At 39.0% G+C, this 16,778-nt stretch overlaps 1 protein-coding gene across 2 annotated transcripts in view; it reads left to right on the plus strand.

Annotated features, from left to right (window-relative positions):
* DBT (dihydrolipoamide branched chain transacylase E2) overlaps positions 1-14,598 on the plus strand; it is a 53,503-nt gene extending 38,905 nt beyond the window's left edge. For both annotated transcript variants that reach the window (XM_047725606.1, XM_047725607.1), the window contains 6 exons: positions 1,532-1,748; positions 3,074-3,240; positions 7,770-7,847; positions 8,564-8,755; positions 8,907-8,978; positions 12,960-14,598. In XM_047725606.1, the coding sequence (XP_047581562.1) occupies positions 1,532-1,748; positions 3,074-3,240; positions 7,770-7,847; positions 8,564-8,755; positions 8,907-8,978; positions 12,960-13,127 (894 nt within the window). In that variant the 3' untranslated portion in view covers positions 13,128-14,598. The remainder of the gene's footprint in view (positions 1-1,531; positions 1,749-3,073; positions 3,241-7,769; positions 7,848-8,563; positions 8,756-8,906; positions 8,979-12,959) is intronic.
* The last annotated feature ends 2,180 nt before the right edge of the window (positions 14,599-16,778 follow it).

A 16,778-nucleotide genomic window follows, 5' to 3' on the forward strand; every position in this document is an offset into this window, starting at 1 on the left:
GGATCCTCTGATAGGTTTTGGGATCAAGGTGATGCTGGCCTCATAAAATGAGTTTGGAAGTTTTCCTTCCATTTCTATTTTTTGGAACAGTTTCAGGAGAATAGAAATTAGTTCTTCTTTAAATGTTTGGTAGAATTCCCCTGGGAAGCTGTCTGGCCCTAGGCTTTTGTTTGTTTGGAGATTTTTGATGACTGTTTCAATCTGCTTACTGGTTATGGGTCTGTTCAGGTTTTCTATTTCTTCCTGGTTCAGTTGTGGGAATGCATCCATTTCTTCCAGATTGTCAAATTTATTTGCGTAGAGTTGCTCATAGTATGTTCTTATAATTGTTTGTATTTCTTTGGTGTTAGTTGTGATCTCCCCTCTTTCATTTATGATTTTATTTATTTGGGTCCTTTCTCTTTTCTTTTTGATAAGTCTGGCCAGGGGTTTATCAGTCTTATTAATTCTTTCAAAAAACCAGCTCCTAGTTTCGTTGTTCTGTTGTTTTTTTGGTTTCTATTTTATTGATTTCTGCTCTGATCTTTATGATTTCTCTTCTCCTACTGGGTTTAGGGTTTCTTTCTTGTTCTTTCTCCAGCTCCTTTAGGTGTAGGGTTAGGTTGTGTATTTGAGACCTTTCTTGTTTCTTGAGAAAGGCTTGTACTGCTATATATTTTCCTCTCAGGACTGCCTTTGCTGTGTCCCACAGATTTTGTTGTGTTTTCATTATTAACCATTGTGTTTTCATTATCATTTGTTTCCATGAATTTTTTCAATTCTTTAATTTCCTGGTTGACCCATTCATTCTTTAGAAGGATGCTGTTTAGTCTCCATGTATTTGGGTTCTTTCCAAATTTCCTCTTGTGATTGAGTTCTAGCTTCAGAGCATTGTGGTCTGAAAATATGCAGGGAATGATCCCAATCTTTTGATACCGGTTGAGACCTGATTTAGGACCCAAGATGTGATCTATTCTGGAGAATATTACATGTGCACTAGAGAAGAATGTGCATTCTGTTGCTTTGGGATGAAATGTTCTGAATATATCTGTGATGTCCATCTGTTCCAGTGTGTCATTTAAGGCCTTTATTTCCTTGTTAATCTTTTGCTTGGATGATCTGTCCATTTCAGTGAGGGGAGTGTTAAAGTCCCCTACTATTATTGTATTATTGTCGATGTGTTTCTTTGATGTCGTTATTAATTGGTTTATATAGTTGGCTGTTCCCACGTTAGGGGCATAGATATTTAAAATTGTTAGATCTTCTTGTTGGACAGACCCTTCAAAGGATTTTTTATACATTAAAGACAACTTACAGGGTCCTGGGGTTGGGAGAACGTTAAGCTAAGATTGCCTTTTGCCCTTAGCAAAGAATTAACATCAAGGCAGTTGAGTTCTTAGAGGAGTGTCACTCTGCCTGTCTCAAGGACTTGTCAGTGGGCCATAAGTAGTAAGGAAATTAAATTTTTCTTTTGCCTTTGTTTCCCACATTGGTTTAATTTTTTAACATTAAAATGTGTCTTCTTCTTCTTCTTCTTTTTTTTTTTTAATAGATTAAGCTGAGTGAAGTTGTTGGCTCAGGAAAAGATGGCAGAATACTTAAAGAAGATATTCTCAACTATTTGGAAAAGCAGACTGGAGCTATATTACCTCCTTCGCCAAAAGCTGAAATAGTGCCACCTGCACCAAAACCAAAAGACAGAACTATTCCTATACCAGTATCAAAACCTCCAGTATTCACAGGCAAAGACAAAACGGAACCCATAAAAGGTAATAATAGTAATGTAGGGCACTACTACAAGTTATTTGGGGAAATTTACTTCAATAGATCCAGGTGTATAGAATATGGTGTTTTCAATTCCTACTGAATGTAAAGTTTAAGTTGATCATACTTTTTTAAGTGGTGAAATAGCATAGTTTTTCCAGGAAATGCTTTAATCTCTACTGTTAATTTTTGAAGAGTATTATGTGAGCAGGTTTCTTGGAATATAAATTTATATACTAACAGTTGTTCTTTTTAAAGATTCAGTATGTTATAAATGTAATTTTTAGTCAGCTTCAGAATAATTAGATGTGATTTGTTACCTATAAACTCTTAGGATGATTAACTTCCAGAAGTGTGGCTTTGCAAGAAAGCCAGTAAGTAAATACATGACTTGTATTCTTTTATATTTTTTTAATATACCCCAGCATTAAGGGCACTTACCTCTTAATATCATTACACTTGACATTGGGTACTATGCTGCAGTCAGTGCTCCAGCATTAGAATTAATGTCTTTCAATTACATAATGAAGATGGTAGCCTTGAGAGGGAGAGTAGGGTTGAAAAAGTAAATGACATTAGAAAACCCTCCATTTTAGTAAAAAGGTTTAAAGGATTTAAGAAATTTAAAAATATGTGCCTGGGGGCACCTGGGTGGCTCAGTGGGTTAAGCCTCTGCCTTTAGCTCAGGTCATGATCTCAGGGTCCTGGGATCCAGTCCCGCATCGGGCTCTCTGCTCCTCAGGGAGCCTGCTTCCTCCTCTCTCTCTCTCTCTCTCTCTCTGCATGCCTCTCTGCCTACTTGTGATCTCTGTCAAATAAATAAATAAAATCTTAAAAAATAAAAAAATAAAAAATATATGCCTGGGTGGCTCAGTTGGTTAAGTGTCCCACTCTTGGTTTCAGCTCAGGTCATGGTCTCAGGGTCATGAGATTGAGCCACCTTGGGCTCTGTGCTCAGTGCAGAGTCTGCTTGAGATTCTCTCCCTTTGCCCCTCCCCCCACTAGGGCATGCATGCTCTCTCTCTCAAAAAAATAAATAAACCTTAAAAAAAAAAAGAGTTTAAAAATATATGTAAATTTGGGATTCTGGGTGGTACGGTTGGTTAAGCATCCCACTCTTGGTTTTAGCTCAGGTCATGGTCTCAGGGTTGTGAGATTGAGCCTGCCTTGGGCTCTGTGCTCAGCACGAGTCTGCTCAGAGGTTCTTTCTCCCTGGTCTGCCCCCATGTACACACTCACGCATGCATGCTCTCTCTCCCTCTTTCTCAAATCTTAAAATATATATGTATTCAATGTTAATGTTAAAATACATATATTTAATGTTTTCCAGGCTTTCACAAGGCAATGGTCAAGACCATGTCTGCAGCCCTGAAGATACCTCACTTTGGATATTGTGATGAAGTTGACCTTACTGAATTGGTCAAGTTAAGAGAAGAATTAAAATCCATTGCTTCTGCTCGTGGAATTAAACTCACCTTTATGCCCTTCTTCCTAAAGGTGAGGTTTCATTCATTTCAAACAGGGCTTGAATAGGACATTAAAATTTTATTTTGGAAATATGCAATGTGTTAACTATGGATTTAGATAAAAATACTACTTCTCACCATATCATATAGTTAGAAAAATGTACAAGTGCATTATTTCTTTGTTTCTTAGGAATTTATAAAATTAAAATTTGTGTCATTTTTTTAAGATTTTATTTTTATTTGTTTGACAGACAGAGATCACAAGTAGGCAGAGAGGCAGGCGGGCAGGTAAAGTGGGGAATCAGGCTCGCCGTTGAGCAGAGAGCCGGATGTGGGGCTCGATCCCAGGACCGTGGGATCATGACCTGAGCCCACTGGCAGAGGCTTTAAGTCACTGAGCCACCCAGGCACCCCTGTGTCATATTTTTATCAGCTCATCTCTCAGTCAGATAGTGGATTGTCTTGCCAGTTAAATAAAGCCTTTAATTTTGAAAGGATCACTCCAGCAAAATCCTGATTTGAACAAAAACAGGACTTGGTGTTGATCTTGCATAGATTACTGATATGTATCATTTTCATTTATTCAACAAACTTATATGGAGAGTCATAATTTCTTGGCCTTGTGACTGGTATAAAACCAGACTATCGGCTGACCGTAGGCAGCTCAGTATCTCACTCATATTAACAACCATTTATGAAGCAGGTGTCGTGTGGCCGACCCTGTACTGAGCATGCTATATACATCATCTCTTCTAATTTTCAGAATAAACCTGGCATGCAGATATTGCTATTCCCACTTTCCGTTTAAGGAAATTAGGAATTTCTCAGCTTCTCTAAGTTGAGAAACTTGTCAAGGATATATAGCTAAGTGGGGAAGCTAAGTTCCAGGTTCTGGTCTGTTTTACTCAAATACACATATAGGTGTCTCTAACTCCAGCCCTTTCTCCATACTGCACCAAGACAAATCTTTCATTTCTATTAATGAAAGCACTGTGTTATTCCCTGATTCTTTCCACTGGTCTCCTTCATTGTCCTCAGGTTAGTTTCTAAACCCCTTAATTTGGCAGATAAATAGGATTGCAAGTCTCTGCTTCCTACCTCTCCAGCTTCATCTCTCAGGCATTCCTTCTGGGTTGTTTTTTTTGTTTGTTTGTTTGTTTTTGTTTTTGTTTTTTTTTTCAGTTTTGTTTTGTTTTGTTTTTCAGAGAGAGAGAGAGAGCACAACCAGGGGGAGTGGCAGGCAGAGGCAGAGGGAGAGCAGGCTCCCTGCCAAGCAGGGAGCCCACTATGGGTCTCCATCCTGGGATCTTGGGATCATGACCTGAGCTGAAGGCAGACACTTAACTGACTGAGCCACCCAGGCACCCCTCCTTCTGTTCTGGTCAGATTAAGCATGCATAGTTGTTGGACTAGGTGACTTCATGTGAAATGCCCCCTCCTCCTTTGATCAAACACCTGCCCATCCTAAATGCCAAATTCTGTTCAGGAACAGCCTCCAGAAGCCGTCTGTGGCTGTCACAGTTTGAGTTCGATATTCCTCTTGCCCATTGCAGTTCATCTCAGTGCAGTGCAAGTGTTGCTCAGTTTTCTCTTCACTGCGTGCTGAGCTCACAGGGCACAAACTGGTCTTTACCTCCATCGTTTCAGCTGCTACCCGAACAACTAAGTGATCTATGAACATGAGATGTAATAGATGTCTATAAATGAGATGCCTGGGCTATATTTTAGCTATAGAGTCATTTTTAGAGACACAGTCATCGAATCAGGTGGATGAAATTACCCACATGGTGTGCAAAGGAGGAGAAAAGGCTAAGGAATTTACATCAGTGTTTAAGGGATAGATAGAAGTGGATTTGGCAAAGACGGTGGAAGAGAGTGAATGGATCAGCGGTATGACGACAGAAAAACCAGGCAAGTGTCTCCTAGAAGCCAAAGTGTATCTCTTGGTGTATAATGGACCACTCCTAAGTTTAGTGGTTTGGAACAACAGCCATTTATTATTTCTCATGAATCCACAGGTAAGCAGGGCCAGTCTGCTGATCTTGGCAGAGCTCACTTCTGTGTCTACAGACAGCTAGTAGGTTGGTGTAGGTGGGCTAGTGTAAGATGGCCTTGGCAGGGATGACTCGTTTCTCTCCCTTATGTCTTTCTCAGCTCCGCAGCATGCTAGCCTGCACGTGGTTTCATAGTACTAGCAGGGATGAAGAGGAAGCAGAAATGCTCCAGCACTTTTTCCAAGCTCTGCTGTATCACGTTTGTTCTTGTCTCATTGACAAAGCAAGTCACATGACTGAGCTCAGAGTCAGCTTGCACAGAGCACCATCAAGGGGCATGGATACAAAAGAGGCATGAACCATTGGGGCCATTTACTCAGCCACTCATGCCAAGAGAGAAGAAAAATGTTGTGATGGGGATGCCTGGCTGGCTCAATTAGTAGAACATGTGACTCTTGATCTCAGGGTCGTTAGTTTGAGCCCCAAGTTGAGTGTGGAGATTACTTAAAAATGAATTTCAAAGCCTTTTAAGAAAAAAGTTAGGATGGGAATAGGCTATTGGATTAGTAATTAAGAGGTCATGAGTAGTAGTGCCTGGGTGGCTCAGTGTGTTAAAGCCTCTGCCTTCAGCTCAGGTCATGATTTCAGGGACCTGGGATCGAGCCCCACATCGGGATCTGTGCTCAGCAGGGAGCCTGCTTCCTCCCCTCTCTCTCTGCCTGCCTCTCTGCCTACTTGTGATTTCTGTCTGTCAAATAAATAGATAAAATCTTTAAAAAAAAAAAAAAGAGGTCATGTCTGGCCTTAGTCAGGACTGATTGAATAAAGTATTGTTGAGGTTGAAGCTTGACTCCAGTTGCTTGGTGGATGAATAGAAATCAAGGAAGAGGAGATGCTATAAATATCTGGTAAAAGGCAGATGGAGCATAGGCACAGAAGGCAGGTATGGTGGTAGTTAGGGGTAGATTAAGGAAAGATTCCATCTGCCCTCTTCCCCTCCTGGAAAACCTGGAACAGATCTGAGGGAAAGCTGGAAAATGGAGAGTTAAAAATATGTGAGTGACAAATGACAAAAACATATGAGTGAAACTGGCGACATCTGTTTTAAAGGAAGGGGAGACCAGCTTTTTATTTTTATTTATTTTTAAATTTTATTTATTTATTTGAGAGAGAGAGAATGAGAGAGAGCATGAGAGGGGAGAAGGTCAGAAGGAGAAGCAGACTCCCTATGGAGCTGGGAGCCCGATGCGGGACTTGATCCTAAGACTCCAGGATCATGACCTGAGCCATGGGCAGTCGCTTAACCAACCAATGAGCCACCCAGGCGCCCCGAGACCAGCTTTGTAATATGCTGAATTTATTTTATTATCATTTGTCTTCATCGTTTTAGTCTGAATGAAATACCTGATCTTTATTTTGAGAATAAAATTTAGTGTGCTTTGTTTTAAAACGACATTTTTTCTGCCTATATAAGTTTCAGAACATTCAGGAAATACTAGAATGTATTGTATAGGGAAGAAAATAACTTCTTATTGAGGGACTCACCCCCACCTTGTTTTTTCTTTTACAAAATTTGAACTGTACTCAAAATTCTGTTAACACTTTAACCGTAATCATGGATTTTTATATAAAGAAGATTAAATTTACAGATGTCAAATCAAATGCTTAGTAAAACTTGCCTTAACTCTCTAGTTCGAGGAAATGATTTTTTTTTCAACCACTGACCCCCAGACAAAAATAATACTTAACACAATGCTGATAAATAACTCTTAATTGAACTAGAGGAAGGCCAGGATGGGGGGGTGGATTTTAAGGACAATCTTAAGCATTTTTACTTGCCTATTTTAAATGTAATACAAGGCATGACAACCAAATGCAGTGTGTGAGCTTTGATTAGATCCTGGATGGGCAGAAAAACAGGGTATAAAGAACATTTGGGGGGACAGTTAGGATAATTTGAATATGGATAGAAGAGGAATGGTACCGAGTAAGAAGAAGGAAAAGGAAAAAAGATGAAGGGAGAAGAAAGCAGAGGAGGGAAACAAAAATGTCATCAATTTGGGGAGGTGGCCAATAAGTAAACTTTCACACCAGCTGTGCCCTTCACTTGGCCAAGGACACCAAGAGGAACACTAGCCTCGCATGGTCAGTGCCCTTGGAAACCCTTCGTGCTTGTTCTTTCTATACAGGGAAACAGCTTGCTGCCTTTTTGTTTTAACTCAGTGTGTTTCTGAACTTCAGATTTGCTTCTCATGTAAGATTCTACATGTAAAATTCTTCTCCTATAGAATTTAGACATTTTGTTTGGTACTTTGGTCAGTCTCTACACTTATTTTGAAAATCTCCTGATGTTTATAAGCTGCCTGACAACTTTATTTTTTATTCTTCAGTGATAAGGGTGACCTGGTTCCACCCTCCTTGAAGGTGATATTGGGAGTAGTATGCCTAGGTACATAAAGACGAGAAATTAAGCTCAGTGTAAATAAGGGTTCTCACCCCCCTTATTGCTTCCGATTCCCTTTCCCAGTTAAGAGTGCTAATGTTGCATTCTCTTTCTGTTAAACAGGCTGCTTCCTTGGGACTACTACAGTTTCCTATCCTTAATGCTTCTGTGGACGAAAACTGCCAGAACATAACTTACAAGGTTGGCTATGTGTTGTGGAAAAGTGCTTGTTATAAATAGAAAATGGTACAGCTGTGCTTATAGGTTGGAAAAGCTTCTTTTGTACCCCGAAGAGTGAATTTTTTTTTTTAGACTAGAATTAAAGGTATAGGATAAACTATTAAACTGAAATATAATTTGTTATTTTTACTGGTTTTACTGGTTACTAATGATACTGTTCAGATATATGGAGTTCCATTTTCTAAGTCCCTTTGGCTTATTGCTTAAAATAATGGAAATAAGTGGCCGTCAGGCAATGGATTATGTTAACGAGCCTACATACCCTCCTCTCAAAGAGATAACCTCTGTCAAAATGGAGTTCCTGCAGTTTTTAAAACAAGAATAATTTATTTTTTTTTAAGATTTTCTTTATTAATTTGACAGAGAGAGACACAGCGAGAGAGGGAACACAAGCAGGGAGAGTGGGAGAGGGAGAAGCAGGCTTCCTGCAGAGCAGGGAGCCCAATGCAGGGCTCGATCCTAGGACCCTGGGATCATGACCTGAGCCAAAGGCAGAGGCTTTAATCCATTGAGCCACCCAGGCGCCTCTCCAAAAAATCTTTTTTTAAAATTCTTTAAAAATTCTTCAGATCATCAATCTGGTAGAAATAGTTTTTGGTTGTTTTTCATAACAAAGGTTAGTCCTTTTTTTTCTGTTAACTTATGAAAAGGCCTACTATATAATTTTTTTTTTTTAGGCTTCTCACAACATTGGGATAGCAATGGATACTGAGCAGGGGTTGATTGTACCTAATGTGAAAAATGTCCAAATCTGCTCCATATTTGAGATCGCCACTGAGTTGAACCGCCTTCAGAAATTGGGCTCTGTAGGTCAGCTCAGTACCACTGATCTTACAGGAGGAACATTTACTCTTTCCAACATTGGATCAGTGAGTAATAGAAACATTCAAATTCTAAACTGTAACTGTAATTCTGATCATATGCTCAATTAAAATTATAATATTTCATTTCCCATTTGTTCCTCAAAAGCTTAATTTTTCTACTCTTCTGTTTTACTTTACTTTTTCTTTTTTCTTTTAGATTGGTGGTACCTATGCCAAACCAGTGATACTGCCCCCTGAAGTAGCAATTGGGGCTCTCGGATCAATTAAGGTATGTTTATTAAATAATTGGCAAAAGAGTTTTAGCAAATTGGGAGGGTAAACACAAGACTCATTTCTGAAGTTTTGCCCTCACTTCATAGGTTTGAGTGTAACATTTGGCTCTGTAAGCCAGTTATTCTTCCTAAGAGGTAGGCCTGCAATTGCAGTGGCTGCCTCTATGTATAGGAAATGGTGGTGATCTGGATTGTTCCATATGGAACTACTGGAGTTCATGCTAGACACAGATGCACATCTTTATGGAAAATCACAAATACAGTCAATATGCTTCTATCAAAATATCTTTATTTCCAAAGACCACAGATAATAGTAAGCCAGTCTAAATTATTATTTATAACAAAGCGAGACACCATTTAGACCATTTTTCTCATACTTCACTCTGCTCAAGACTCACTGAGAGTGCTAGTTAAAAATGTAGTATTCTTGGGGGGCCTGGGTGACTCAGTCGGCTAAGCATTCTGCTCTTGATTTTGGCTCCGGTCATGATCTGAAGGTTGTGAGATTGAACCCTGCATTGGGCTCTGTGCTAGACATGGAGCCTCCTTAAGATTCTCTCTCTTTCTCTCCCTCTGTCCCCCCCCTACCCCCACCCTCTCTTAAAAAAAAAAAAGAAAGAAAGAAAGCAGTATTCTTGGCTTTGGGGACAGAGCCCCCAGAACTTAACATTTTAAACAAGAACCCAGGTGATTCCAACATGAGTGATCTCTTGGCCATGTTTTAGGAGACACTGACTTAGAATTAGGGTTGCAGTGATTCTTTTTTTTTTTTTCCCTAAGATTTTATTTATTCATCTGACACAGAGGGAGAGACACAGCAAGAGAGGGAATACAAGCAGGGGGAGTGGGAGACGGAGAAGCAGGCTTCCCACTGAGCAGGGAGTCTGATGCAGGGCTCGATCCCAGGACCCTGAGATCATGACCTGAGCTGAAGGCAGACTCTTAATAACTGAGCCACCCAGGCACCCCAGGGTTGCAGTGATTCTTGGCTACAAATTACAGTCATCCGGGAGCTTGAAAAAAATGTTTAAGCTCACTCTATACCAACTGAATTACAACTGGGTGGGGGGTGGTGGTACAGAGCTTGGGCATCTCTGTTAACTCAGTGTTGAGAGGCATCAGAATCAAAGAATTAAGCTCTTGGATTCCATTGCAGTACCACCATTATTAAATGTCATCACTATTTTGACTTATTTTGGTGTTCATGTTTTCAGAAGAATCTTTCTTTCTTTATATTTCTGATGCTTGCACACCAAGCATGTCTGGGACTTGTCTTTCATGAGTTACCATTTTTGTATTGGCATCTAAAATTTCCACAGATACTTTCATTCGGCCTTTGATTTGCTCTCTTGCAGATAGTACTTTAGCTGCTATGCTACTCCTTTTCCTAGCAGCAACCTTACCTCCTGGCACACAGAGGACATAGGGGAGAAAAAACCCCAAAACACATAGCAGACTCTGTTCTTTGGAAATCGGGAGTTTCTCTGAATATACCTTCCCTATCACCCATTCCCCAGCCAGCAAGAGCTCAGCATTTGAATCTCCCAGGATTCTGACTTCCTATAGGTTCCCAGCCATGATACCTACTTGGCAAAGTCTTGTTTTTCCCTTTCATTAAAGAGATGTATTATCCTCTGGATTATATGTACATATATACATACATACACATTTATATATATACCTATATATAAGTCTATATATCTATATATATTTCTCTCTCTCTCTCTCTATATATATATATATACACACACACATACAATTATATATATAATTGTGGTAAATTATACATAAGATAAATTTACCATGCTAACACGTACAGTTCAGCGGTATTATGTACATTCACATGTTTACAAACGTCACCACCATCCAACTCCAGAACTTTGTCCCAGACTGAAACTGTGTACATATATTAACATGTTTTGCTTATTTGCTTGGCTCTAATGAGTTGGGTTGTCTCCTTTCTTTGGTTCTTGTGAAGACTGCTGCTGTGAACATTGGTGTGCAAATATCTTTTCACTAGGTGTCAGTTTACCAAATCATTTGACCCATGATTTCATCAAGCTAAGAAGAATAGTTCTTGAAGTATAAACCTTCTGATATTTTCTGGGTAGGAACAAGTAGGGCGTATTTCATTCTTCTCTCTCAGTGTATCCTCTCTCCTTTGCTATTTTCTGTTTTCACTGTAAATTTTGAATGTCTTGTTGATAAATGGTCTAAGTCACTAATACCCCACATAACTCACTTCTCAGTGCTTGTCTTCCCTGACCTGTTAGCCGCAATGGAGTCAGTTGACTGACACCACTTCCTTGGAAAGTGTCCTTCACTACGACTAGTAGAATACCTGGCTGTTACAGCTTTCCTCCCATCTACTGCTTATTCCCTCTGAGGCTCCTCTGCCCAGGCTGCCTTATTTCCTAAAGCCTCTGAGTACCCCAGGGCTCAGTTCTGGCCCTCTTCTTGATCTTTAAGCACCATGTATATGCTGATGACATCCAAGTTTATATCTCTAGACCTGGCCTCTCCTTTGACCACCAAATTAATATATCCTGGTTGGATATATAATTAGGCATCTTGAATTTTCTGTTCCTTTCCTTGCCACCCCCCACCCTCAAACTTGCTCCTTCTGAAGTTTTCCCTTTTTGGTAAATGGCCATTCTTCCCAAAGACCTCCTCCTGTAGCTTCTCACCTCACTCAGTTTCAGGGCCATTTGAACCTATGTGGTGGCTTCCATGGCCCGGCACTGGTGCTCCTCAGTGTAATCAGGGACCCATGTGGAGCTGTGACTGCTGTATCCTGTGAGGAGACTGTGAGGAGGTCACTGCCAAAAGGGAAAATAGGGCTTAGATACTTTAACAGCAGTCTGACAGGTGATTTTGGGTCTATTGAATCTAATAAGAAGTTAGGGCTTATGTTTTCTTTATCTTTTTAAATTTTTCTTTAAATTTGTTTGTCTTTAGTAATTTAACTGACTGAGCCACTTAGGTACCCTTTAGTAATTTAATATGTTTTTTTAAAATGGCTTGCAATGGAATAGAAATTTTTAAAAAACAACCGTAGGGCATTTACCAAAGACAAATTGAGAAGCATTGCTCTTGACAATGTGCCCTGCCTTCCACCTGCTCCCTCTGTGACCTCATCTCCTACCTCCCACCCCTACTGCCATCCTGCCCACCTTGCTATTCCTCCAACAGTCCAGCCCTGCTTCCCCTCTGTATCTCTTGGAGTATCCACCTGGCTTTCTTCCTCAGCCTCGGTGAGGCTTTCCCTGCCCAGCCTGTCAAACAAAAAATGCTGCCTGCACCTGGCCCCTGCCTACCTTCTCTCCCGTTTCTGCATGATATATTTTTCCTTTGCACTTTTCATTATCTAACATGTTATATATTTTACTTATGTATCTTAATTGTCTCTCTACATTAAAATGTTAGCTCCAAGGGGCGCCTGGGTGGCTCAGTGGGTTAAGCCGCTGCCTTCGGCTCAGGTCATGATCCCAGGTCCTGGGTTCAAGCCCCACATCGGGCTTTCTGCTCAGCAGGGAGCCTGCTTCCTCCTCTCTCTCTGCCTGCCTCTCTGCCTACTTGTGATTTCTCTCTGTCAAATAAATAAATAAAATCTTAAAAAAAAAAAAAAATGTTAGCTCCAAGAAGGCAAGGAATGTTGCTTCTTTTGGTTTAGCTCCAGAGATGAGAAGAGTACCTGGTACATAGTAGGTGCTCAATAAATATTTGTTAAGTAATTGAAATCTGAAATGAGATTTACTGTATATATGGAAATTGTGCAGGGGACAGGAAATACCCTGGAGAAACTGAAAGCTCGAGGCAAATATAAAAATGGGAAAAATTGGAGTTAGCGTTTTCAAGTCATTTTGGGATGCCTGTTTCTTCTATTACAACGAGGGGAATTTGCTTAATCTTTCACTGTTGCTGTTGCTAGAGCCTTCGAGCAAGTGAAGGTTGACTGTTCTTTGCCTTATTTCTAGGCCCTTCCCCGATTTAACCAGGAAGGAGAAGTATATAAAGCACAGATAATGAATGTGAGCTGGTCAGCTGATCACAGAATTATTGATGGTGCTACAATGTCACGCTTCTCTAATTTGTGGAAATCCTACTTAGAAAACCCAGCTTATATGCTACTAGATCTGAAATGAAGATTCATCGGATGTCTTTGAACTTTTTGAGCTTCCAAAGAATATGTAGAGCTAGCTGTGCAGCTTCATCACAATTTGTATTAGAAATGATCTGTATTATATGATTAAGGTTCCAAGGCACAATATTTCTCCCTGTTCTGGTAGACTTTTTACCGAAAATGAATGATGGTGTAAGAGTTCTTCTGCGGCTGTCACATTTTATAGGTCATGATGTCACTTCTTATTATGGTGCTGAGGTCTTTGGGTTGAAACTAGCAAGAACAACAAAATTAATGTTACTAAAAGACAGACTGCCATATCCAGTGTTTACCCTATCTTTCTTTCTTTCTTTTTTTATTTTAGACTGACCTTAGTGAAACTTCTCAATTACACTTAGTTAGGAAAAGGAATTTATGTACAGAAGTATCTTTCATTTCCCCACAATAGAAATGAGAGATAACACTAACTGTTGGATAAGTGCAATTACTTAACCTTTTAAGATATCCATGATTATGTTGCTCCATAGAGATTATCTGTAAATGTCTTGTTTATATAAATTAATATCTTTTAAAAGGGGAAATTATAAGCTAATCTTAAAAATGCCCAATTATAAGGATGCTTGGCTGGCTCAGTCAGAAGAGCATGTGACTCTTGATTCCAGGAGTCATGAGTTCAAGCCCCACATTGGGCATGGAAAAAAAAAAGCCCAATTATAGTTTTATAACCAGTAAGGCTGTCAAAAGCATTTGTTTACAATGAATATACTTTTTGAATTTTGGTAACATTTTTGTGTTTTGTTAGGAAAAAAACTTCACCTTGGCAAACTTGCCTCATGTAAGGAAAGTGCTTTAAATGTAGCAGCTACTGACATTGTCTTACATTTAGAAGTCCATTGCCCTTTAACTATTTTTTATCCTTCTTGTCTTTAGCTAAAACATAGGATAGGATAATGTATTCCATTCTCCGTATCCTGAGAAGGAATGTGAATAAGAGGAGAGAGAAGAGTCTAATGGGTAATTATGGACATTAAAACGATAAATATTATATAGAAATGGAGGTATCAGAATGATCTTTTTGTAAGAGGCCCACTTTAATCAGAAGTAACATCAAGGTGAATATAATCCAACATTTTGATTTGCATTCAGAAATCCAGGTTGCTTCTAATATTGTCTATATGTTCAAGTGAAATTTTGTAACAAAAAAGTTGTTGTAAATCTCAATTTTTTTCAAAATGAGAATCATGTAAATCAGAAAATAATCAAATGAATGTTATTTTTAAAATTTAGATAGTACATTACGGAGTTACAAAGAAAATAAAGTCATCCATAATCATATTACTGTTAACATTTAGATCAAGGTATCTGTATACATAGCTATTCTTTTTATAAAAATGAAATCATGCTATATCTACTATTTTATAATTTGATTTTTTAATTTAACATTATGGGTAACTTTACATGTCAATAAACAATTCTACATTATTGTACTTTAAGTGGCTGTATAATATTCTGTTATTTGTGTTTGTTATACATTTGATACTAAACTTCTGTACAGCAGGCATGATGCTAAGCGCTGGGCACAGAATGCCCTCCCTAATGGTCCCTGCCTTCACTGGGTTTACAGTCTAGTAAGGAGGAGGAGGCAGATACTAAATAATCATTAAAAGTAAAGTATCATTACATGTCTAAGTAGGAAAAAACAGGGTGCTGTGACAGCATCTAATAAAGGTTACTAATCCTGTCTTAGAGGGTTAAGAGAGTATGTACCATAATTTAACCTGTCCTCTACTGATGGCATTTGCAGAATTTTAAATGAAGAACAATATGTTCAGTTGTCTCTTTTTTTCTCTCTCTCTCTCTTTTTTATGAAGGAGATAGAAGTTTACTGAATATACCATAAGGGAGTGGCAGGCAGGACAGCAGAGAAGAGGCTGTCTGCCTGGTCAGTTGTCTTCTAAGGAAGATTCCCCAAAGCCACTCTGGACACTGTCCCTTACTTCCCACTGACTATAACTATAATTTAGTTATATGGCCAACCTAGTTGAAAAAAGTGTGGGAAATAAGAGGGCATGTGCTTGGCTAAATATTTTGTTACTTTGGGTAAAGGAGAGAAAGGCTGTTAGGAGATAATTGCCATCTCTGCTAATAGAAGATATTTTATACATTTTAAGTTAAAGACTATAATACATAAAGCAATTTCTACATGTCACACATCCACTACAGTGCAAACTGAGGCTCAGTCCGGGTAGATCCACTTGCTACTCTGTCACATTATGTCTTAGCACAACTCTGACCAACTTCTCTTACTTAAGCTAATAAGCAATAGAGAGTAGTAATGGGTTATCACTATCAAGTGAAGTGCCTGATGAAGCCCAGATATTACTTTATCCTGTTTCAGGTCTTCTCTAAGCTTTCTCAGCAATTGAGAAGGCTGAGTTTCATTTCTATTGTTTTCTTTTCTACTCTTGTCCCCTGGGACATATCATAAGTACCACTATCAAAAGGGTCAACAATTTGAGGAGATAGAAATGCAGGGACTACCTGTTGCATTCCATTGTTCAAATTTCTCTCTTCTTCAGACTGAACCTGTATTTTTAAAGTGTAACGGTCAGGACATTTTCCACTGCAAGTGACAAATGCCTAATTCTTCCTGGGTTATATTACAAAGGGTATTTCATTCATATTAACTGAAATGCTCAGGGTATCAGTTTCAGGTATGGCTGGATCCAGGGACTTAATAAATTCAAGACGGTCTCTGTTTCTCTCTGTCTCTATCTCTGTCTCTTTACTCTGTATCTCTTGGATCTCAAGACAAGCTGTCCCAATGTGTTGACAAAGATGCTTACGAGTACCTAGACTTACATTCCTCAGAACTCACATTCTTTTTCCAGTTAAAATCCCAAGGAAAGTTTCAATTGTTCTGGCTTGGTTCATGCCTATCAATGTGGGCAGGAGAATACAATACCCTGATTGGCCAGGCTTGGATATTAATGGTCATCCTTGGACCCTGGGAGTCAGTCAGTCCCATTCAACCACATGGAGTAAGAAAGGGCATCTGGAAGTATATCTGAGTAGAGTGAAAGCCAAAAAAGTCAAGTACATAAAGTGAGTTGTTGCCTTTCCACACCTCATATTAAATAATAAATGTTTTCTAAGAAAGTTCTTGAAGAACCTGGGTAGAGAGGAAGCAGAAGAGGTGGAATAGGGAGTGGGAGGTAAATACAGACGATAATATTAAACTGTGTGCCTGTTAGTTGTGATTCCAAGAATTTACAATATCACTGACAAAAAGTATTTGTATTTTCTTCCTAGTTTTCAGTGTTGATGAGCAGTAATTTCATTCTCAAACTTCAAATGATGCAATGTTGATAACTCAACCAATGTCAAAATACAAATTACTAGCTTCAATATTTTCACCTAATCTTTCTTAAAATTCTTGCATGCTAATCTATTCACTAGCTTTGATGTTTTACACATATACTGGTGTATTAATTGTGGCAGAAGGAAAAAGTCTAAGTTAGATTTTTCAAAGCCCATTTCTATGAAAAAACAGAAGATGAACAGAACCTTATGGCTTGCCATAGGGATATTTATCAAGAGAAAAAGAAGATACACATTTCAATTTACCTGACACATTCTACAAGAAATCATGGCTGCCAGGTTAGTCTCAAAC

The sequence above is a fragment of the Lutra lutra genome, chromosome 4, assembly GCF_902655055.1.
Source record: "Lutra lutra chromosome 4, mLutLut1.2, whole genome shotgun sequence".
Taxonomy (NCBI): Eukaryota; Metazoa; Chordata; class Mammalia; order Carnivora; family Mustelidae; genus Lutra; species Lutra lutra.